At 40.7% G+C, this 24321-nt stretch overlaps 2 protein-coding genes across 9 annotated transcripts in view; one reads left to right on the top strand and one right to left on the bottom strand.

Moving 5' to 3' along the window:
* Positions 1-1247: 1247 nt before the first annotated feature.
* CEP19 (centrosomal protein 19) lies at positions 1248-9254 on the bottom strand. Of its 8 annotated transcripts, none has more exons than XM_003358761.5 (3): positions 8933-9254; positions 5276-5475; positions 1248-4463 (listed from the first exon to the last, which is right to left on the bottom strand). In XM_003358761.5, exons 2-3 carry the CDS (start codon positions 5403-5405, stop codon positions 4102-4104), a joined length of 492 nt encoding a protein of 163 aa, XP_003358809.1. In that variant the 5' UTR covers positions 5406-5475; positions 8933-9254; the 3' UTR covers positions 1248-4101. The 8 variants fall into 8 exon arrangements, with proteins under 8 accessions (XP_003358809.1, XP_020925799.1, XP_005670169.1 ...); XM_021070140.2 differs by having other exon boundaries at positions 5276-5472; XM_005670112.4 differs by having other exon boundaries at positions 5276-5442.
* A 112-nt stretch (positions 9255-9366) lies between these two features.
* The window catches only part of PIGX (phosphatidylinositol glycan anchor biosynthesis class X), a 31080-nt gene continuing 16125 nt past the window's right edge, over positions 9367-24321 (top strand). The window contains exons 1-2 of the mRNA NM_001436021.1: positions 9367-9655; positions 15984-16047. Coding sequence (NP_001422950.1) covers positions 9547-9655; positions 15984-16047 — 173 coding nt within the window. The 5' untranslated portion in view covers positions 9367-9546. The remainder of the gene's footprint in view (positions 9656-15983; positions 16048-24321) is intronic.

Here is a 24321-nt window from a genome sequence, read left to right as displayed (position 1 = left end):
ATGGCGGAGTCTTATATATGTTTACAGACGTCAAAGAAAGCCAGCAAAGAATAAAGCTGGAAATGAGACAGACAGGAGCATAGGAGGGAGAAAGAATAATTGATAAAGTCAGATCACAAGAGCAGATGGAATCCAGAGCCCTCTAGGGAAGCCAATTTCTCTGCAGAGTGGGAATTGAAAGGAGGCGAAGGGAGAATATTCCCATTTCACTCTTACACCCTGGTATTTGTCAAAAAAGCTAAGATAATGAATAATGAATATGTATTAATTTTATGGTAGAAAAGCATTTAGAAGAGCTCAGCAGAAGAATCAGCTTTGAACAAGACACATGAAAGAAAAAAACCCGTAACTACTCAGCTCATATGGTCTTTATCACACATATGTTACTTTTGTGGCTTTGGCTGAACCATGTTAACAATTCACAGGCAAAAGTTATAGCCCATTTTGTATTTTTCTATACCTCTTAATTTACTAAACATAGGAGATGAACTTGATAAACATTAAAAAAAAAAAACCTCAAAACATAGATTGGGAAGTGTGTTGCAGATGATAGCAATCAAAATATAATCAAAATATAATTAGTTTGATATATATGAAAAGTTAGTATGTGATAAAGGATGAATTTCAAGTCAATATAGGAAGAAGATATTTCAATAGATAGTAGTGCTGAGACAGCTGGATGGGCATCTGGAAAAAAGTAATCTCATAATTTACCAAAGATTAATTCCTGTACAGAAAAAAATCATGGGATTAAAAAAAAAAATCTTGGAGTGAAAAATGCCTCTCTAAATATGACACAAAATGCAAAAACATAGAGGAAAATATTGATCAACTGGACTTGAAAAAATCTTTCTGGAAAAAATATCAAGTCAAAAAACAGATGACAAGGTGAAATAGCTGCAACTCATTATCATAGACAAAGGACTATTCTCCTTAATAAAGAAATTTTTGCAGGAGTTCCTGTTGTGGGTCAGCGGAAATGAACCTGACTAACATCCAAGAGGATGCAGGCTAGATCCCTGGCCTCGCTCAGTGGGTGAAGGATCCGGTGTTGCTGGGAGCTGTAGTGTAGGTCGAAGATGTGGCTTGGATCTGGCATCGCTGTGGCTGTGGCCTAAGCTGGTGGCTGCAGCTCTGATCCAAGCTAGGAACTTCCCTATGTTGCAGGTGCGGCCCTAACAAGAAGAAAAAAAAAAAAACAAAAAAACAACTTTTTAGAAATCAGGTAAAAAAGACCATTAGAAAAATGAGCAGAGAACATAAGATTTTTATTTCACAAAAAATGACTTATAAAATACATATATAAAGATACTCAGTCTCTCATAAAAGAAATGCATATTAAAATGATGAGATACCATTATTAGATTATAAAATTGACAAAGATCCAGTTTGATAATACGTTCTGTTGATGAACATGTGGGGAAAAGATACTCTTACATAACGCCAATAGTTTAAATTGCCACCACCTTCAGGGTAAGTACCGTGGAGGTAAAATACATTCCAACTTCTTCTCCTACAATTTTTCTTTTGCTTGATCTATCTGTGTTAGCCACAGTGGCCTCCTTAATCTTCCTCAAATATACCAAGCACATTCCAGTTCTGGAGGCCTATGGGCATACCTTTCTCCACAACCTCTGAAATGCACCTTAGTTTTCCTTACCTCCTTCCGGCCTTTGCTCAAATGTCACGTCTTCAGCAAGGCCTTCTCTGAAGGCCCTATCAAAAACAATGGTGCCTAGACCACCATTCTCCTTTACCCTGTTTTGTTTTGGTTTTTTTTTTGTCTTTTTTGCTATTCCTTGGGCCGCTCCCTCGGCATATGGAGGTTCCAAGGCTAGGGGTACAATCAGAGCTGGCACCCCTGGCCTACACCAGAGCCACAGCAACATGGGATCCGAGCCGCATCCACAACCTACACCACAGCTCACGGCAACGCCGGATCGTTAACCCACTGAGCAAGGGCAGGGACCAAACCCGCAACCTCATGGTTCCTAGTTGGATTCGTTAACCACTGCGCCATGACGGGAACTCCGTTTACCCTGTTTTTAATTCTAAGCACTTATCATATGACGTTATTATTTTTTTTTTTTTTTTCTAGGGCCGTTCCCATGGCATATGGAGGTTCCCAGCCTAGGGAACAGCCACAGCAATGCCAGATCCAAGCCGTGTCTGCAACCTACACCACAGCTCGTGGCAACACCGGATCCTTAACCCGCTGAACAAGGCCAAGGATCGAACCCACAACCTCATGGTTCCTAGCCAGATTTGTTAACCACTGAGCCACGATGGGAACTCCCATATGACGTTATTCTATGTATGTTTGTCATCTCTCTGCTCCAAGTAGACCTTACAAGGAAACTCTGTAAAGGCACACCTTGTAAAGGCAAAAGCTTTGTTGTACATACTGCTGGATCCCCAGACTCCATAGCAGTACAGGCTCAGCAAGTACATTACTGAATGAATGAAACGCTTTGCAGGACAATCTAACAATACTTATTAAACTTCAGGATGCACATACCCAGCAAGTCCCCTCCAGGCATCATTGATAGTCCTGGAAAATAGGCAATGTACTAGATTATTTACTGTGGCATTGTTTATAACAGTGAAAGGGGAAAACAACCTAAGGTCAACTCTTAAAATCTATCATCTATATCTACACCGTGAAACACTGTGTAGTTATGGGTTTCCAGTTCTAAAAACTCTTTTGCTTCCTTTGGCAAATATACCTTTGAGACATGGCCATCTTAAGTCCTTGGTGACATCATTATAAGAATGATTTCTTCAATGAGGCTTTTAATGGTAAAGAGAGTAGGGATGGACAGGTAGAAAGAATGAATAACTTTTACAGTTTTAATGAAACTGCAATTTACTAGTAATTTCCTTGCAGAAAAGATCTCTACAAATTAAATAATTTTTTTTTTCTTTTTCTTAGGGCCACACCTGCAGCATATGGAGGTTCCCAGGTTAGGGGTCTAATCAAAGCTACAGCCGCCAGCCTACGACACAGCCACAGCCACGCCAGATCTGAGCCATGTCTGGAAACTACATGACAGCTCATGGCAACGCCGAATCCTTAACCCACTGAGTGAGACCAGGGATCGAACCTGCAACCTCATGGTTCCTAATCAGATTCGTTTCCGCTGTGCCACAACAGGAACTCCTAAATAATATTCTATTATGAAGAAAGACATATTTGTACATATATAACCTTGTTCAACAAAGATCTTCTCTTTGTAGTTACAAACTCATGAATAGGCCTAAACTGGCAGTACCTATGTTTATTTGTTACAGGTAGATTTCCCATTTTACAAACAAACCTCTTATTTATGGGAAAAGGTCCAGGGTTTCAGGATGTCTTTAGCATATATTTCCTGATACTGAGGGGGAAGAACTCCCCTGCTGTCCATCCAATTACGTCCACTTGCAAGTGCATGGCATTCTGCAGGGTACTCTTCTACTCCAGAGTTAAACACATATAGAAGCAATGCAGACAGGATAATCCCCTGATAACTATATATGCCCTCTGATCTTATCAAACTATAATTTCCTTACTGCTCCTCAAATAAAATGTTCTAATTCCTATCTCTTTACTGATCCCCCTTCTCCCCCCCTTTTTTTCCCTCCCGGTTTCTCTAATCTATATAATCTATAGAATCCCATATAAGCTTCTACCCAAATGCTGCCATTTCATGGCCAGGCAAAGTGCCACCTTACCCCTAAAGGACAAAGTCTTCCCTGGCTGTTCTACCCTTTAATAATCTAGGTTCTGACCCTCTCTAGCCTTTACCAAGCACTTGGATCTAATATTTTTGCTGCCCAGTACCAATAATTAGCTTTTCACAAGGTTTTGACTTCCAATTAGATTGTAAGCTCCTTCAAGGCAGAGTCCTATATTCTGTTTTTTTTCTATCTTCCACATGCACCTACATAGTAGATGTTCTGCATATCTTGGTTTTGAAGAGTAACTTGGCCAATCAAAACATAACCCAACAGGGATAGTGTTCTCTACAGATTTTTCTAAACCCAATCTATGTTCTTTGTATAAATATGGATTTTCTGCTACCCAATTGTCATTATTATTATTATTTCTAGTGTGGGGTATCAGAATTCATCAGCTGACTCTGTGTCCCAGCCACAGGACTGTAGTTGTTCATCCTGTGGGAACTCTACTTCAATGTCATAAACAAAATTTGGGTCGTCCTTCTTCTTCTGATTTTTCTCAAAAAGTTCATCCATGATGCTCTTCCTTTTGGCAAGTTCCTTGTCATCTAGTTTGTTCAGGTCTTCCTCAGGATCAATGGTTGTTTCCCGTTGAATTTGCTCCATTGTTTCTGCCAAACTCTGTCCCCACAAGTAACCTCGTAAAAAACTGAATAACTTCTCTAGCTGCCTCATGGATACTTGTTCCAGGTAATCCTTATGTCGTGGATTATTTTTTAATTGTTCAGCAGCTCTGCTGCAATCTAGGAAGGAGACAAAAAACCATTATACCACATACAACACCACAAACTACTGAGGCATCACAAACTACTGCAAGCATTACCTGCCATTACAGTCCAGTAGCTAAGTGGCTTTTGGGGAATGAATTATTTTATAGAACTATTTCTTTATACTGAGCTTTGAATGTGGTGGGGGAAGGAGGGATGTATTTTTTTATTTCCATAGCTTAAACGCACTTTGAAGACAACAAGGTCCTATTGTATAGTGCAGGGAACTATATCCAGTCTCTTGGAATAGACCACGATGGAGAAGAATACAAAAAAGAATGTATATATATGTATAACTGAGTCACTTTGCTGCACAGCAGAAATTGGCACAATATTGTAAGTCAACTATATTTTAGTACAAAATTTAAAAAAAAATCATTTTGAGGAGACATTCAATACTTTTAACTAGAGAAAACACCTAAGAAGAAAAAGCAGTAGTACAGCTGGAGATAGTTGTACAAGTACTAAGAAAATATCAAGACTACAAATAAAAAACACCTTTGAGGAAGAGAAGGGAATTCATACTATTGAATATTGCCATCTCAGTTAACCCACATTGCAGATCTGAAAGGGTGGGATTCTCAATTTCCTTTTACAGATTAGGAAACTGATGTTTACCAAGAGTAACTAATTTAGTGGAGGTCACACACCTACCCCGACATCACGACTTGAACCTTGGTCTGTCTAACTCTGAAAGCCATGCTGCTCCACTACAGAAGACTCAAATCATTCTTATAAAGTGACTCAGGGAATATTTAAGGTAGGAGTCAAGATAAAACATAAGGTACCTGAAAACTTGGAAAAGTTTCGGACTGGCATAATGCGCTGGCGACTTTTCCCCTTCATTTCATTCTCATAGATTAAGATAATAGCCGGAGGCTGGAACCTAATTCCACATTTCTTGGCAGTGCACATCATCCTCACATACACTTCAGGGTAAATCAGAGGAAATCTGCTGAAAACGTATTAGTCACATAATGACTTCCTGCTAAAACGGAAAAAAAATAAGTGTTGGATAAATCCCACTCCCCCTTATTCTTCCTCCCCAGCAGATCTGACTCTTGTCCAGTTCTAGAGATGCCTGCTCAGCTCAAGCTCAGTACTTCAAGAGATACCTTGAAAGTTCAGTTTGGCTCCGGGTTATTCTTAGTCTGTAGAATCCCCGGTTCACTGAAGGGTGTAGGTTTGTTCACACATGAGCCTAGAAAGGCAGTTCAGTTTGGATCTTTTAGTGTATTTTTAACCCATAATTATGTATGAACCCAAGAATCAGTTTATAGAATCTTTTTCATTTACCAATTAAACATGTATGTACAAGCAGCCTCTATGTCAATCTTATACATTATGTCCTGAGAGGTTCACCAGACCAGACCTGTCTCCTTTGTCCTTTCCCCGTCATTCTAAAACTCATTGAGTTTTGGTAACTTTTTTTTTTTTTTTTGTCTTCTTAGGGCTGCACCTGCGGCATATGGAGGTTCCCAGGCTAGGGGTTGAATGGGAGCTGTTGCTGTTGGCCTACACCACAGCCACAGTCACGCCAGATCTGAGCCGCATCTGCGACCTACACCATAGCTCACGGCAACACCGATCCTTAACCCACTGAGCAAGGCCAGGGATGGAAGCCGCGTCCTTATGGATGCTAGTCAGATTCATTTCCACTAAGCCATGATGGGAACTCTGGTAACTTATTTATTCACTTATCTTTTCCTTCTATTCTATATGCTCTATATGTTTAGGGGACATATCCATTGTTCACCACAATATGCTCAGCACAATGCCTGGACTACAGTAAGCAATCCATTCTTTAATTCAATATATAATGTAAGACACAGCCTGTACATCCTCTAAGTGTTAACAGTCTAGAAGCCTGATCAAAAAAGCAGACTTGATGCAGAATTAGCACATGTACAAGGGAATGAAGCTTACATGGCTTTTATGTCAACTTATTTTTCTCATTACACGATGTTTTCTTAGTTATAAGAAACAGCCATTTTAAAGGTTAATACATTCCATTCCCTCTTTCCTTCCCTGCTTTCAATGCCCATATATACTTAATTTTAGGAACTGCTTTAGATGTGACCATGATAGTCTCAGGAAGATCTGCAAATGTCAAAGAACCTAGAGGTAAAGCAGCACAGGGATGATATCTTCAAATTCAGTTCTATTAGAGAATTACTACAGGAACATAGTTATTTAATACCTGTTCATTGTAGGAAACTGGGGCAGGAGTGGGGAAGGGGAAGGAACATATAAAATAATCACCCTGATTCCTTCCAGTCTTTTTTCTAGGCATAGTTGTGCGTGTGTGTGTATTTAGCTACAATATGTTTTTTATATTATACCTATTTCCTGCCATTTAAATTTAACAGCTTATGTAATTTTGTCATTAAATGTCTTTCTAAAATGCAAATTTTTATGACTGCAGATGTTTTGTCCTATGGATATACCATAATCTCTATCATTCACCCCTTACTATTGGTCATGAGAATTTTTACTCTTAGGGTCAGAAAGAGGAAGACAAATACCATATGATATCACTTATATCCGGAATCTAATATATGGCACAAATGAACCTTTCCACAGAAAAGAAATTCATGGACTTGGAGAACAGACTTGTGGTTGCTGAGGGGGAAGGGGAGGGGGAAGGAGTGGGATGGACTGGGAATCTGGGATTCATAGATGCAAACTATTGCCTTTGGAATGGATCAGCAATGAGATCCTGCTGTATAGCACTGGGAATTATATCTAGTCACTTATGATGGAGCTTGATGGAGGATAATGTGAGAAAAAGAATGTGTATATGTAGGTGTGACTGCATCACTTTGTTGTATAGTTCCCATCATGGCACAGCGGAAACAAATCCGACTAGAATCATGAGGTTTTGGGTTCGGTCCCTGCCCTTGCTCAGTGGGTTAACGATCCAGCGTTGCAGTGAGCTCTGGTGTAGGTTGCAGACACGGCTTGGATCCAGAGTTGCTGTGGTTGTGGCATAGGCCAGCGGCTACAGCTCGGATTAGACCCCTAGCCTTGGAACCTCCATATGCTGTCTCGGCCCTAGAAAGGACAAAAAGAAAAAAAAAAAAAAAAGAAAGAAATAAAATTGACAGAACACTATAAACCAGCTATAATGGAAAAAATAAAAAATCATTTAAAAAAAAGAATTTTCACTCTTAGGAAATGGATCATATATAAAAAACTGCTTTTTCAAATTATTGAGCTCTGCCTCTGATCTGACACAATGATCCCACTCCATCCCTTCTTTCTTCTTCTTCTTCTTTTTTTTTTTGTCTTTTGTCTTTTTAGGGCATCCACAGCACAATGGAGGTTTCCAGGCTAGGGGGTCTAATCGGAGCTGTTGCTGCCAGCCTACACCATAGCCACAGCAACCCCAGATTCGAGCCACGTCTGCAACCTACACCACAGTTCACCGCAATGCTGGATCCTTAACCCACTGAGCGAGGCCAGGGATCAAACCCACAACCTCATGGTTCCTAGTCGGATTCGTTTCCACTGTGCCACGATGGGAACTCCTCTTCTTCTTTTAAACAAATACTACTCCCAGTTCACCTCACTAAAATCTGTTCTGTTAGTAAATTTTCTGGGAGATCCTACTGAGCACAATATAAATTCCACACACTCAAGCAAGTAGCTATGTTAATAAATGATGGGAGTTCCTGTTGTAGCACAGCAGAAACAAATCTGACTAGTATCCATGAGGATGTTGTTCAATCCATGGCCTTATTCAGTGGGTTGAGGGTATGGTGTTGCCCTGAGCTATGCTGAAGTTCGCAGATCCTGAGTTGCTGTGGCTGTGGAGTAGGCCAGCAGCTGTAGCTCCGACTGGACCCCTACCCTGGGAACCTCCATATGCCGAGGGTGCAGCCCTAAAAGGACAAAAAAAAAAAAAAAAAGATGTATTCACATGATATTCAGTAATGTAGTTTTTTGACTATACTCTTTTCTTTTTACAATTAAACTTTTATTTTTACTAAGTAATGTTAGTATTCTGTTTAAACGTAATATAATTCCATAAGGCGTATAATAAAAAACTGTGGTCCTCTGCCCTTCCCCTCTCCAATAGGAAAATAGTTTCAATTCTTTTAAGCGTTTCTTCCAAAATTTATCTCCATATTTCTTAACAGCATGCTTACACTGCTATTTTCAGTTGTAGGTAATATCTTCTGACATCTTTTCCCTCTTTAAGACATCTGTCCTAGAGCTCTCTGTTCTGCTCCAATCTGCATTGGATACTCTCTACTTTGCTTATAGATTTAATCCATAAGACAAAGGACATATTTACTCAGCTCTTCTTCCTGGACATTAATCCCTTTCTCCAGGGATCAATGACGGGCAAAATCTTAACTTAAAAGTGTACGGGTTTTGCCATCAGGTAGACGACCCTCTTTCTACCCACGTCCCCATTAGGGCAAGGCTGATGTTCTTACCTACCCATAGAGACGTAGAGAAAGTGCGTCTTCTGCAGGCCAACGTCTAAAACCTCCGCAAGCAGGTTGTTTTCCCCAACCGCATTGCACAGAAGAGTTCTAAATTTAATTTTGAGGGCCGGGCAGAGCCTGGCGCTGCAGAAAGGCGACAGCCATAGCTCCAAAGACGTGACTGTAGGGTGAAATCCTCAGCAGGAGGACCGCATCCGCAAACACTTGCAAGTGGAGAAAGACGCAGAGAGCTCGGCTAGCCGACTAGCTGAACAACGTGCGGGAACCCGGGTCGGGCTGAGACCACCAAGAGATTCCCAAAGCAACAGCCCGGGCGCATGTCACGGCGCTTGCGCTGTTCCTCGCCCCGCCCCCAACCAGCAGGGCGAGGGCGTGGACGGCGAGGGGGCGGGGCCATTGCCTGCCGCGAGGCCGGAACTTTCGCGGGCCTAGGCTCCCGGGAGCCGAGCAAGAGCGGGACAGCAGGCGTGCGCGGAGGGAGTCTTCCGTTCAGGTCGCTAACTCTGTGACAGCGCGCTCTAGGAGCGGAGCAAGGCTTGTGTAGGTTCTCACGACCGCATTTGGTCCCCGAGCATTCTTCCCAGGTGCGCGTTTCCGGCGTCCTGGCTACCGCGGCTGTAGCCGGCCGGGCCGTGGCCTGGCTCTTCCTCTGGGAGGTGGCTGGGCTCACCTCTGCAGACCCAGTCTTCAGCACGGCCCCCACCGACGCTGGTAAATGGAGGGGCGGGGCTTCGGGGTGGGGGGCGGGATTTAGGGCTGAGCGGGTAGGGAGCAGGCTGAGATCCGGTGTCCTCTCCTTTCCACGGTTGCAGAGGTATTTCACTTTCCCCTGGCTCGCGACACTAGAACTGTAGGTTGAGCTGCACAAAGTTAAAAACAAAGGTCACAAGCAGCTGCAGCGTAGGTGGCAACTATGGCTCGGATCTGATCCCTGGCGGGGCGGCCAAAAAAAAAAAAAGCGAAAGAGGCCGAAATCCTCTTGCCTATCCGCTGCCCCGATTGCGTGGCTTCTGGTTCTCTAGAGAGTCAGGCTTTGGCGTTCTGAAACGGGACTGGCCTCACTATTACTAAAACATTGTACAGGTAGTACCGTCGTGAAGCGTCTTAATGCTCTTGGGATGCATGAAGCTTCTGACCACCAGGGGACCAGCAAGGGCCTCAGTGTGAGAATCCCAATCTAGAATTATAGAGGTTCGCGAGGCGTGGAAAGGGGAGGACAACTAGCTTCGTTTTAAAAACATTTTACTGATAGACCGTATTGGGCTGGGGTGTCTTTCTGATTCAGGGCTGGGTTAAGCGAGTTGATACCCTTCTTTGGGCCCAAGTCCGTGGGCAGGAGCTCTGTGCTAGGTGCTGTGTATCCAGCCCTTGCGGAGCTTGCAGTGTAGTAGGGAAAATGGATATGTGCAGTAGTAATTACAATAAAGGGATGACGTTTGATAGAGAAAGTCAGTAAAAACCAGGTGAGTTCTCCATCAGTAAAAGGAAAGTGTTAGATTAGTACCTGTCAGTCAGTGCAGTTCTGCTCTTTTGTTTGTTTGTTTGTTTGTCTTTTTAGGACTGCACTGGCAGCATATGGAAGTTCCCAGGCTAGGGTCGAACCTGAGCTGCAGCCGCTGGCCTACACTGCAGCCACAGCAACGTGGGATCCTACCTGCGTCTGGAACCTACACCACAGCTCATGGCAACACCGGATCCTTAACCCACTGAGCTCGGCCAGGGACCAAACCCAAATCCTCATTGGTACTAGTCAGGTTCCTTAACCCCTGAGCCACGATGGGAACTCCCCAGTTCTACTTTTTTGTGTTTCCATATTAAGTCCCAAATTTATTTGAAGAGAGGATTATTAGGCCCAAAAGAATTTTTAAACACTCGACTTACTGATATCTAAAAGGCTCTTCCAACAATGGCATTTTGTGATTAAAAATGGGTCATTTTGGGGAGTTCTGGTCGTGGCGCAGTGCAGATGAATCCGACTAGGAACAGTGAGGTTTCCGGTTTGATCCCTGGTCTTGCTCAGTGGGATAAGGATCCGGTGTTGCTGTGAGCTGTGGTATAGGTTGCAGACGAGGCTCGGATCCCACGTTGCTGTGGCTCTGGCGTAAGCCGGTGGCTACAGCTCCGATTCCACCCCTAGCCTGAGAACCTCCATATGCCACGGGTGTGGGGTGTGGCCCTAAAAAATAAATAAAAATGAGTCAATTTTCAGAGCCAGTTTAGGCCACAATAACCAAGTAATATATTTAAATTTTTTTAAATCAAAGTATCATTGATTTATAATGTGCCAGTATCTCTCAGTGGTTAATGAATCCGACTAGGAACCATGAGATTGCGATCCTTGGCTTTGCTCAGTGGGTTAAGGATCTGGTGTTTCTGTGAGTTGTGGTGTAGGCCGGCGGCTACAGCTCTGATTAGACCCCTAGCCTGGGAACCTCCATATACCGCAGGTATGGCCCTAGAAATGGCAAAAAGACCAAAAAAATTTTTATATATATATATATTTCATATATGTATATATATGTAATTTTACATCATGGTCTGTCCCAGGAGATTGCATATAGTTCCCTGTGCTATACAGGAGGACCTTATTGTCTATTCATTCCAAATGTAGTAATTTGCATCTATTAACCCTAAACTCCCAGTCCATCCCACTTCCTCTCCCCAAGTAAAGTAATATTTAAGAGGAAAAAATCTTGAAGGTGAATTCGGATGCAACAAATTGATTTTGAAAATGGTACTTTTGCCTTAAAAATCATAAATAATCTAGTGTTTGCTCTACTGTTTGTAAGTTAGCTTTTCTACCACGACAAGATGAATGAGATTTACTATTCTCTAGTGTATATTCCAATAGAATTTAATCCTGTTAATCTGACCTTTATTTCCAGTATAATTTATAGGGAGATGTGAGCCCTTACCACTTCCATTAAAATTAAACATTGAGGAGTTCCCATTGTGGCTTAGTGGATTAAGGACCTGATGTTTCTGTGAGGATGCTGGTTCAATCCCTGGCTTTACTCAGTAGGTTAAGGATCTGGCATTGCTGCAAGCTGCAATGTAGTTCACAGATGCAGCTCAGATCCAGTGTTGTCATGGCTGTGGCCTCAGCTGCAGCTCTGATTTGACCACTGGAAACTTCCATTACGTTGCAATAAATAAATAAATAATAAACAAACAAACATTGAAGAAACATGGATTTATGCAAGAGATATTCTTATATAAAGTTATTTGGGAAAAGATGGTGTATGATTCTCCAAAGCAATTAAGGATTTCTTTAAATAGCTAGGAGAGTGGAAATATCTTAGGCTTTAAAAGTCAGGCAAATCTTGTTTCTAATCAGTCACTTTACCTAGTTTTATGATCTAGACAGTCAGTAACTGTTTATAAGTCAGAGTTTCCTCCTATGTACAAATGGCAATAATTTGTTTGCCTATTTTGCTAGGTTGTGAAAGTTAAAATACATATGAAAGCCCCAAGTAGAGGATCTGTCATATAGATATTATTTAGTAAATTTTATTTTTCATACCTTCCCCCTTCCTTCCCTTGTATATTTCAAATGTTTCCATCTCCGTGTCATTTAAAAAAAAAATCTCAGGAATAATATCTAATGGACTTGGCTACATAAATAGTATACGGCTTTCTGTGTGTTTGTTTTAATTTTCTTCTCACACACTTGCAGCTTTTGAAAGTGGAGTAAAATTCCATAGCAAGATGCCTGGACAGAGTTTGTGATGATTAGCTGAATTTTTAATTTTATGAGGCTGACACTGAGTAACAGTTTTTTGTAGTTTTTTGTTTTCTTTTCTTTTTAGGGCCACATCTTCAGGGTATGGAAGTTCCCAGGCTAGGGGTCGAATTGGAGCTGCAGCTGCTGGCTTACACCACAACCTCAGCAACACAAGATCCGAGCCACATCTGCAACCTACACCACAGTTCATGGCAATATCAGATCCTTAACCCACTGAGCAGGGCCAGGGATGGAACCTGAATCCTCAGGGATTCTAGTTGAGTTTGTTACTGCTGAGCCACAACAGGAACTCCTGAGTAAGTTGTTTTGTTTTGTTTGTCTTTTTATGGCTGCACCTGCAGTGTATGGAGGTTCCCAGGCGAGTGGTTGAATCAGAGCTACAGCTGCCAGCCTACATCACAGCCATAGCACCACAGGATCCGAGCCGCATCTGAGACCTACACCACAGCTCACAGCAATGCTAGATCCTAAACCCACTGAGCAAGGGCAGGGATCGAACTCGCATTCTTTTTTTTTTTTTTTTTTTTTTTTTTTTGTCTTTTTGCTATTTCTTGGGCCACTCCTGCAGCATATGGAGGTTCCCAGGCTAGGGGTCGAATCGGAGCTGTAGCCACTGGCCTATGCCAGAGCCACAGCAATGCTGGATCCGAGCCGCGTCTGCAACCTACACCACAGCTCACAGCAACGCCAGATCCTTAACCCACTGAGCAAGGGCAGGGACCGAACCCGCAACCTCATGGTTCCTAGTCGGATTCGTTAACCACTGAGCCACGACGGGAACTCCCAAACTCGCATTCTTATGGATACTAGTTGGGTTTGTTAACCTCTGAGCCATGACAGGAACTCCCTGAGTAATAGTTTTAATGTCTTGACTTCCACATGGAGTCAGTATAGTGAGATCTCTGGTTATTCTCAATTTATTAAGAAACTCTTTGAACCTTTGAAAGGCCTCCAGTTTTTGTTTTTTCTTTAAACCCTTCTAATGTCTCCACAGACGTAATGTACCATTTTCTCAGTTTTCTACATGTAGATGGTAGAATATAGAAGTTGCTAATTTGTATCTGATACTCAATTTCAGGGAACCAGGATTAAAATTGAGTTTTCCTGGGAGTTCCCATTGTGGTGCAGTGAGTTAATGATCCAGCTTGTCTCTGTGGAGGCACAGGTTTGATCCTCAGCCAGGTGCAGTGGGTTACGGATCCAGCATTGCTACAGCTGTGGCATAGGTAGGATTTGGTTCCTGGCCGGGGAGCTTCCGTATGCCATGGGTGAGGCTGAAAAAAGAAAAAAAAAATTGAAATTTCCTGGCTCTTTGGCCAGTATCTTCTTTTTGGTATCCAGGATCACTTAAATAAAGTAATATAAATAACAAACACTTACATAGAGCACTTGCGTTGTGGTTGGCCCTGTTCGAAGTGCTTCTACATATATTTTTTGTTTTGTTTTTTAGGGCCACACCCGAGGCCTATGGGAGGTTCCCAGGGGTCCAATCGGAGCTGTAGCCCCTAGCCTGCACCACAGCCACAACAACACAGAATCTGAACACATCTGTGACTTACACTACAGCTCACGGCAGTGCTGGATACTTCCCCCCACCATGGTTGGATTTTTTTTTTTTTTTTTTTTTCATTTTACTTCTTGGTTCATTTCAATGCCCTGTATCATGAGAGTACAGCTGAGAAGGGCTATTGCCTCTTTACAGACTTCCAGGAACAGCGGATTTGGGGGTAAACTTCAGTTTTTTTCTGTTTGGGGGGAAGGGATGTCCTAAACTCCTTGCTCCACTGTCCTCTGCTATGTTAAGGCCACCTTCCCAGGGAGGTCCCAAAGCCGGCTAGGCTTCCCACTAAGAAGCTAGCCCTAAGGTCTGAGCACCAACAGATCCATCAGGTAACCATCAGGGCCTTTCCCATTGCACAGAATTCTCATCATTACTGATACATTTCCTGTTGCCATAGGAGAATTTTTAAAGTGTAAAAGCAGCAGGAGCAGCATCCATCTCACACATACCAAGCCATTAAGGCCACTGCTCCCTCTGCTCTGCAGGGACCCTAATGCCAGGACACTTGCATAAGCACTGGATCCAGAGAGGCAAAGCTGCCCTGTGTATAAACACCTACCCACTGCAAACCACTGTTGGCCCAAGATGCTCTGCCTAGAAAACATGGACTGCAAAAGCCAGCTGTGCACAGGCCCCTGCCAGAGGATCCTCTTGCTTGAGCAGGAATTAACACTGCAGAGAACGGGGCCATGAGATGTGACCCTCTGCCATACCTCCTGGAGCACACAGCTGTGAGAGGCTAGAGTAGCCTCCTGCAGAGCGGGGCCCATGTTCTCACCATGCCATCTCCCTAGTCCAGATTTCATGGCACAGCCCCTGATGGCTAATTTAGGCCTGGGTTTTTATCCCTGGTCCCTTGGAGGCACCTGTGCATCTGTCCACCCAGATTGGAGACTGCACAGCGAGCCAGGGCTGAAGCATCCTGATGCTGACTGACAAGTGACTGTGGCCTTGAAGTCCCAGCAGGCAAAGGGGAGGGGGACGCACTTCACTGGCCTGTGAAGTTTCTCGGGACTCCCGGGGCAATGCCGGGTCCTTAACCCACTGAGCGAGGCCAGAGATTGAACCTGCATCTTCATGGATACTAGTCAGGTTCTTTTCTGCGAAGCCACAATGGGAACTCCCTACATATATTAAATTCTCATTTCTCATGACAACTAGCAGAGAGAGAAACTATCTTGCCCAAAGCTTAACATAGCTGTTAAGTGACAGACTGGGGTTTGAAACTAGCCAATCTAACTCCAGAGTCAGTATTTTTAGCTCTTTCCTATGTTATACTAGAAATAGGTTTATATGTAGTTCAAATTGCTAAAGTTTAAAAAGCTTTTGCTTTGTTTTTAGATTTGTTAGATTTTTCCAGGCCGTTAAAGCCTAACAATTATTTTCTTTTTTTCTTTTTTTTTTTTTTTGTCTTTTTGCCTTTTCTAGGGCCGCTTCCCGTGGCATATGGAGGTTCCCAGGCTAGGGGTCGAATCGGAGCTGTAGCCGCTGGTCTACGCCACAGCCACAGCAACTCGGGATCCTAGCCACGTCTGCAACCTACACCACAGCTCACGGCAACGCCAGATCCTTAACCTACTGAGCAAAGCTAGGGATCGAACCCGCAATCTCATGGTTCCTAGTCGGATTCGTTAACCACTGAGCCACGGTGGGAACTCCTATTTTCTAATTATTTAAATATTTTTTCATTGAGTGCTTATTTTATTTTAAAAAAAATCTTTTGGTTCTTCTAGGCATAAGAGCCACTTGTTCTGAAATTATTTTGAAGCAAGAAGTTTTGAAAGATGGTTTCCACAGGTAAGTTGCATGTGGACTTATCCTTACATCAAACTACTATTTCATGTGATTTAGAGCAAAAAAATCAATAGTTGAAAAATGGATAAACTGAAAAAAATAACTTTAAGTTACAAGTGACAGATATGTGGTTCATAGTTTGAAGTAATGATTAAAATAACAGAGGAGGAAGAGAAAACAGCTGTTTATTATTTACCCTACATGTGTGATATATTTATATAGCCAGAAGCTGTATGAACAGTGTTCCATTTAATCTTCGCAATGGTTGTGCAATAGATGATGCCTTTCTTATATTTCAGGTGAGGGACCTAGGGCTCAGGGAATTTAAGCAATTTGGTAGTGGTTAGGGTGATAAAACTTTGATTCAAGTTTAGGACTATCATACTCCAAAGCCACACTGTGGAGTACTGAGCTATTATATCACTCTTTCTGATTTACAAAAAGACTTGGTTCCAAAGACCAAGCTATTTCCAAAATATAAATCATCCTTAAAAATTTCTTAAAGTCCTTCATTTTATAAGTTACCTTAAACTAAAACAACTCACTCCTTCTTGCCTTTCAGAGTTAGCCTACATGTGAGTGGCTAGGAGATATTATAGAAAAAACTTGGTTTTTTGTTTGTTTTAATTAAGATAAATTTGGGCTCAAAATGTAGCTTTATTATTTAGTATCTGTGTGACCTTATTTAGGTTACTTATGTCTTGGCTACGTTACTGATAAAATTGGATAGTGATAGTATTTCCTTATTAGGGTTGTACAGATTAAACTGGAGGATAAATGACAGCTCCTTAATGTAGTGCTTATTACATAGTACACATGGAAGAAATTTTAGCTATTATTATTGCTAATGAAATAGATGAATAATCTGAGCAATACAGTTTCAAAAAGGAGATGTGACTATAAAGTAATACAACTGATTTGGGGAAGGAAGTCACTTCTGAAAGTTTTTGACAGAGTTCCAGACATGTTTTAAGCAATACCAGGGTAACTATGCCAATTATATAGCTTCTTTCCTTAATGTAATTGGAATGTATTTTCAAAAGGAGTGGGAAATAACTGGGTCCAATGAGGAAGAAAGAAGTACCTGAAGAGGCTACTTCTCTTTTGTGGCAACAAAAGTAGCTGTCCAGTCCTAAGTACTGAGGATAAAAAAACAGGGCATAAAACCAAGGATGAAGAATGACAGAACCCACAAGAATAGCTTCAGAAATGTGAAATCTCAGAGTTATTTGAGACCTTCAGAAAAATGCCAGCAATCAGGTTTTTTAAAGATTTTTTTTTTTAGTTATGTTTAGAGTAGGTATAGTCTTGCAGAGAGGGTAGATGAGGAAATATTAATATAGTAAAGAAAGTAGAATTTGATGCCTCCTCTTATTTCTGGCTTCCTGGTCAAAAAGAATTACTTCCACTCTGGAAAGGGCCAAGCAGTTATTGGTAAATAGGAAACTGAAGTGCAGAAAATGTAAGGGAATTATACAAAAGGGCCTTTACTATAAGTGAGTTTGGATTCTTCCCTGATGAATTATATCTCATTGCAGTAGGAGAATTTGCTTACACCATTGCTGAACTTCTGTTTGTAATCTTTGGGTAATCTGGAAGTTAGTTAGTTGATACAGATTCTGGGCAAAATTGTCAACCAGATTATTACAAGGGTAGTTTGTGAACACAGAAAAGGAATTGTTGACCTCTGGGAAATAGCATGAATTTATTACAGACTTATTTTATAGAATTACTAGAGAGCTGGATCAGAGAAATTCTCTAGCTATCTGATTTTTCGGCAAGACTTTTGGTGAAATTTTACATGTTACATTTGTGAACAAGATAAAGAATATGAACTGGAAGGTAATAACAGGTGGATAATTTCATCAAGATTAACAAATCCAACATGTTCTATCGATTGAATGTCATCTTGGTGGGAGGTCTTTAAGAGTCTCTTCTAAAAATATGTATGAGAGTTCCTGTTGTGGCTCAGCGGTTAATAAATCTGACTAGCATCCATGAGGATGTACATTCGATCCCTGGCCTTGCTCAGTGGGTTAAGGATCCGGTGTTGCCATGAGCTGTGGTGTAGGTTGCAGACGCAGCTCGGATCCTGCCTTGCTATGGCTGTGGTGTAGGCCAGTAGCTACACTTTGATTTGACTCCTAGCCTGGGAACCTCCATGTGCTGCAAGTACGGCCCTAAATAAAAAAGTTAAAAAATTAAAAAAGAGGAGTTCCCGTCGTGGCGCAGTGGTTAGCGAGTCCGACTAGGAACCATGAGGTTGCGGGTTCGGTCCCTGCTCTTGCTCAGTGGGGTAACGAACCGGCATTGCCGTGAGCTGTGGTGTAGGTTGCAGAAGCGGCTCGGATCCCGAGTTGCTGTGGCTCTGGTGTAGGCCGGTGGCTACAGCTCCGATTCGACCCCTAGCCTGGGAACCTCCATATGCCGTGGGAGCGGCCCAAAGAAATAGCAAAAAGACAAAAAAAAAAAAAAAAAGGAAGCAAAAAAAAGTGTGTTTTCTGATGATAAAATATTAGAAGTTCATAATGCATGTATAGTGTCCAGATGAAAAGAGATGATAGATATAATTCCACTTTTATAGAGGTAGAATGAAATAGTGGCTAATTATTTAGACTTTAGAGTAAAACTAGTAGAGTTTGAATCTTGGCTCATGGCTGAGTTACTTGGTCTCAGTTACTCAGTCGCTCTGTGCTTTGCTTTCCTTTTCTTCTTTTTCTTTTTTTTGAAAGAGAGGGAAAATATTTTTGTTTAATTACATGTACATGCAGAATTTTGGGGTTTAATTGATTTTTGTATTCTGTGATTAGCTTTTATAGCACTAGAAATTGTATTTTGGGGTAAAAATAGAATATAAGAATGCCACAAATACTATTCAGAATTCTTTCAATGAATGCAAAGTATTAGGAAAATCAGATGCTATATCTAAAATTACCTCGGACTAGTTGAAAGAATAAAAGCAGAAAAAAACCACAAAAAAAAACCTCACCACATATAAATAGCTGCTCTTGATATTCTTGAAATTTCTGTTGTGTTCTTGGATCAGTGAGTTCATATACATTTATTAATTATCTGAAAACCACAAAAGCTAATATCATAATTTATGTAAAGCTTGAAAGCATTTCCCCATACTTTTTGAGTTGGAGATGATGGTTTTTCTATTAAGAGGATAACATGGATATTTTAACCCCAGTGTTTGATTTTCTTACAGGTAAAATAGGAATTATTAACAGTACTATTTCATAATGTTTTTTTTTTTAATCAACTTGAGTTTGACAGTTACCTACACCCGTGTAACCAGCACACCAGCCAAAGTATAGAGCATTTTCATCATCTCTAAAAATACTCATGTGTCACTTGCAATTATTCTCCCTCACCATATCCATATTCAGCCAACCACCGATCTTACTTTCTGTCCACTAGGTAGATTTTCTAGAATTTTATATAAATGAAATCATATAGTATATGCTTTTTGATATCTGGCTTCTTTCACTCAGCAATATATCAATGAGATTTAACCACGTTCTACCTGGCAGAAATTTTTTATTTTGTTGCTGAGTACCGTAATTTGCTTATTCACTCACGGCGCTGGACTCATTTCTAGTTTGGGGTCACAATGAATAAAGCTGTAACAAACATTTGTGTAGAAGCTTTGTGTAGATATATTTTCATTTCTTTTGGGTAAATATGATGCGTGAAATGGCTGGGTATATGGTAGATAAAAGTTGGAACTTTTAAAGAAATTGCCAGATTGTTTTCCAAAGTGGTTGTACTGTTTTCCATTCTCATCAGCAATGTAGGAGAGTTCTGTTCTTGCCATATCCTTGCCAACACTGGGTGTGGTCAGTCTTTTTAATTGTAGCCATTCTGTTGGGTGTGTAGTGGTATCTTATTTTAGTGTTGATTTGTTTTTCCCTGATCACTCATAATAATATTGAACATCTTTCTATGTGGTTATTGGCCACTGATATATCTTCCTTTGTGAAGTGTCTTAATCTTTTGTCCATTTTTAAACTGGGTTGTTTGTAATTTTATTATTGAGTTTTAAGAATTCTAATTTTGATGGAGGAAACTCCAAAAGAGCACTATTTTAAAATTTTCATTTCTACTTATTTGTTGCTAGTAATAGCATTACAATCAATTATCATATATTGACATTGTACCCTGATAATACCCTTTCATCAAGTGTATTCCTTGATGAAATCACCTATCAATACCTGTCACTTTTTGTAGATTCCTTAGGATATTCTGCGTAGATGATCATGAGTTAGCAAATAAAGACAATCTATTTTTCTAATATCCTTTTCTTGCCTTTTTGAATTGGCTAGGATCTCTAATACAATTTGAATAAAAGTGCTGAGCTAGTCTTTTACCATTAAGTTTGATATTTAGGGTTTTTTTGTAGATGGCTTTTATCATTTGAGGATGCTCTCTTAGGTTCCTAGTTTCCTGAAAGTTTTTTTTACAAATGGGTGGTAAATTTTGTCAAATGCTTTCTCTGTATCTTTTATGAGAAGATCCTATGGTTTTTCTGCTTTATTCTGTTAATATGGTAAAGTGCATACATTGATAATTACAGTAATAAATCTACCCCTTGGCTGTGATGTATTATCTTTTTGAAATATTACTGGATTGGATTTGCAGATATCTTGTTAAGGATGTTCACTTCATGTTCCTGAGGGATACTGGTCTTCACTTCTCTTTTGTTGTGATGCCTTATGTAGACCTTGTAAAATAATTTGGGAAATAGCGCCTTCTCTATTTTCTGATTGTATAGCATTGGCATTATCTTTTCCTTAACTGTTTACTAGAATGCAGCAATAAAGTCGTCCAGGCCTAAGGTTTTGCTATGTGGGAAGACTTTAAATTTTTTTGTTAGAAATTCAAGATATAGAGTTATTGAGGTTTTTTGTTTGTTTGTTTGTTTTGTTTTGTTTTGTTTTGTTTGTCAGTTTTGGTAACTTTTTTCTTTCCAGGAATTTGTGTATTTTGTTTAAGTTGTTTAGTTTATTGGAATCCAATTATTCAGATATTCCCTTATTGTCCTCAGTATGTAGAAGCTGTATAGTAATGTTCCTTCTTCATTCTGGTAATCTGTGCTTTTTCTCACTCTTTCATGATCAGTCTAGGGATTTATCAGTGTTATTGATCTTTGCAAAGAAAATATTTTATTGATTTTTCTCTTGTATGTCTATTTTTCTCATACTGATTTCTGCTCCTTATTATTTCCTTCCTTTCTACTTTTTAAGGTGGCATTTTAGGTATTGATTTTAGACTTTTCCCTCCCTAATACAAGTCTCTTTGCATTAAGAGTGTGTGTGTGTGTGTGTGTGTATATATATATATGTATATATAAATTTAATATTAATATATATAATATATATATTAAAATATATTTTAAAATTCCTAGAGTTCCTGTTGTGGCTCAGCGGAAATGAATCCAACTAGCATCCATGAAGATGTGGGTTCAATCCCTGACCCTGCTCAGTGGGTTAGGGATCTGGCGTTACTGTGAGCTGTGGTGTAGATCACAGACATGGCTTGGATCCTGTGTTGTGTGGCTGTGGTGTAGGCCGGCAGCTGTAGCTCTGATTTGACCTCTAGCCTGGGAACTTCCACATGCCACAGGTGTGGCCCTAAAAAGCAAAAACAACAAACAAACAAAAAAAACCCTAAACATTGGTGAACTGTTTTCCTCACTGATTATGATAAATGTACAAATTCTGCTAGCTGGAGTTCCATTCATGACTCAGCAGAAATGAATCTGACTAGGAACCATGAGGTTGTGGGTTTGATCCCTGGCCTTGCTTAGTGGGTTAAAGATCCTTAGTGGGTTCAAGATCCGGCATTGCCGTGAGCTGTGGTGTAGGTCGCAGATACAGCTTGGATCTGGCATTGCTGTGGCTCTAGCACAGGCCGGCAACAACAGCTCCGATTAGACCCCTGGCCTGGAAATCTCCATATGTGGTGTGGGGTGTGGCCCTCAAAAGACAAAGAAGACAAAAAAAAAAAAGAAAAAAGAAAAAAAAAGATACCTTTAAAAAAAAAATTCTGCTAGCAGTTCAACACTTAAATAGATTAAATCATCTCTGATACATGGTAGATTTCATAAAATGAAAATACCTAAAACAATTAGTGGAATATACCTATCAAAATAGAATGAACTGAGAAAACAAGACTGCAAGATTGTTATTAACATATTACAATATCTAACGTTACAAATTACACATATGTTGTTTATTATGGTTCTAGCCATGTAGGGACAACTGAAGTCCCTTCCTTAGAAAGGGAGAGAGAAGGGAAAAATCAGCTGTTTTAGTAACTACACATTTCACATAGCTTTTAAGCAACTCATAAATATTATAGAAATATAATATAAACATATATGGAAACTACAATGCATTCCCCTACTTAAAGTAAGCTGAAGATTGACTTTGGAATAAGTTTGAACGTACATGGTTGTTAGGGTATTGACTATTTTATGTCCAAAGGGAACAAATCTCCTTCTCTGCCCCTAAACAACAAAACCTACTTAATGGCCAGCACTGATAAAACAGTCACAGATGCCTGCTTTGTTTCATTTTTGTTGAAGAGCTCACATGTTTAAGGGAACACTATTCATTAAGATACACTTATCATTTTTCACATACCTAAAATAAGATTGGTTTACCTTTGATTTGAAGTCCATTAAAAAAAACAACAACAGGATTGGCTATAGTTTAGATGCCACTAATGTTCATTTTTTTTTTTGTTTTGCCTTGAATTGTTTGACCTGGGAGTCCTTCTCTCCCCTCCCCTCCCCCTCCTCAACCCCTCTTTCTCCCCTCCCCCCTCCGCACCCCCTAACCCTCCCCTCCCCCTTCCCCTTCCCTCCCCTCCCCTTCCCGTCCTTTCCCATCCTTTCCCTGCCTGTGATATGAGGAAGTTCCTGGGTCAGAGACTGGACCCATGCCACAGCAGTGACTGAGCCACAGCAATGACAATGCCAGACCCTTAATCCACTAAACCACCAGGGAATTCCTAGGATGGTTTTCTTTTGGGATAATTTTTTAAAATGTGGAATGTACACTTTAAGTTTAGATACTAGGAGAAATTACTGTTAGCTTGAATATAAATGAATATAGCTAAATATAAATATCTTTAAAACTTCCTTCTAAATATAGAATATTTCTGGCAGTTCCCTGGTGTTTCAATGGGTTAAGGATCCACCACTGTCACTGCTGTGGCTTTGGTCACTGCTGTGGCTCAGGTTCGATCCCTGGCCTGGGAACTTCTTCATGCCATGGGTGTAGCCAAATAAATAAATTAATTAATTAATTTAAAAGACTGTTTCTGAAAAGCCCAAATTAATTAGTTCCAAATCTCTTTCATAGACTTTTTCATAGAATTGTAGGTTTTGTTTAACCGTGGGTCCAGAGGGTCATTTGTCTATATCTCTGGTGAAAAGAAACCCTATTACCCCTGACCTGCCACTGAAATAAGTGGACATACAACTCTCTCCTTCTATTGCTGAAGCATTAGTCAGAGGGACACAAGCATGTTATTTAAAATTAAGTTCAAAATAAAATAATTCTATCTTAGAAATTTGACTCAGTCTCTTCTTTTCAGAAGTCATACCAGCCTCTTTAAATGCTCCGTTTCCACTGTCAACATACACACATACATTTATTTATCTTTTTAGGGCCGTACCTGCAGCATATGGAAGTTCCCAGACTAGGGGTCAGATCACAGCTACAGCTGCTGGCCTACACCACAGCCACAGCCACACCAGATCCGAGCTGCGTCTGCGACCTATACCACAGCTCATGGCAACGCCGGATCTTTAACCCACTGAGCAAGGCCAGGGATCGAACCTACTAGTTGGGTTCTTTAACCACTGAGCCATGATAGGAACTCCCCCACTGCTAACATTTAGAAAGCAGAAGACTATTCCACCTCGTTCAGTGGCATTGAGGACATTCACAGTTTTGTTATGTTGTGTTAGCATCACCACCGTCCATCCACAGAACTCTCTTCATCTTGCAAAACTGAAACTGTATGTAACCTCTTCAACAGCAACACCCTAGTCTTCCCTTCCCCTACCCCCTGGCAACTACCATTCTACTTTCTACTTCTGTGGGATCTCTGCTGAACCCTTCAGTCTCTATGCTTTTGTTGGTTGGAATGTAAATGTCTCCCAACCCTGTGTGAAATTTTAAAATTTCTCGTCCTTCAGTTTTCTGGTGATTCTTTGTCCAATCTTCTGGAGTACGTCCTACTCATGCTTATCTTAGTATT

The sequence above is a fragment of the Sus scrofa genome, chromosome 13 (assembly GCF_054392235.1).
Source record: "Sus scrofa isolate SSC_HxYL_T2T_F1_AM1 chromosome 13, Sscrofa_HxYL_maternal_Yorkshire_Landrace_v2.0, whole genome shotgun sequence".
NCBI lineage: Eukaryota > Metazoa > Chordata > Mammalia > Artiodactyla > Suidae > Sus > Sus scrofa.
This window is presented reverse-complemented; position numbering and strand designations above follow the sequence as displayed.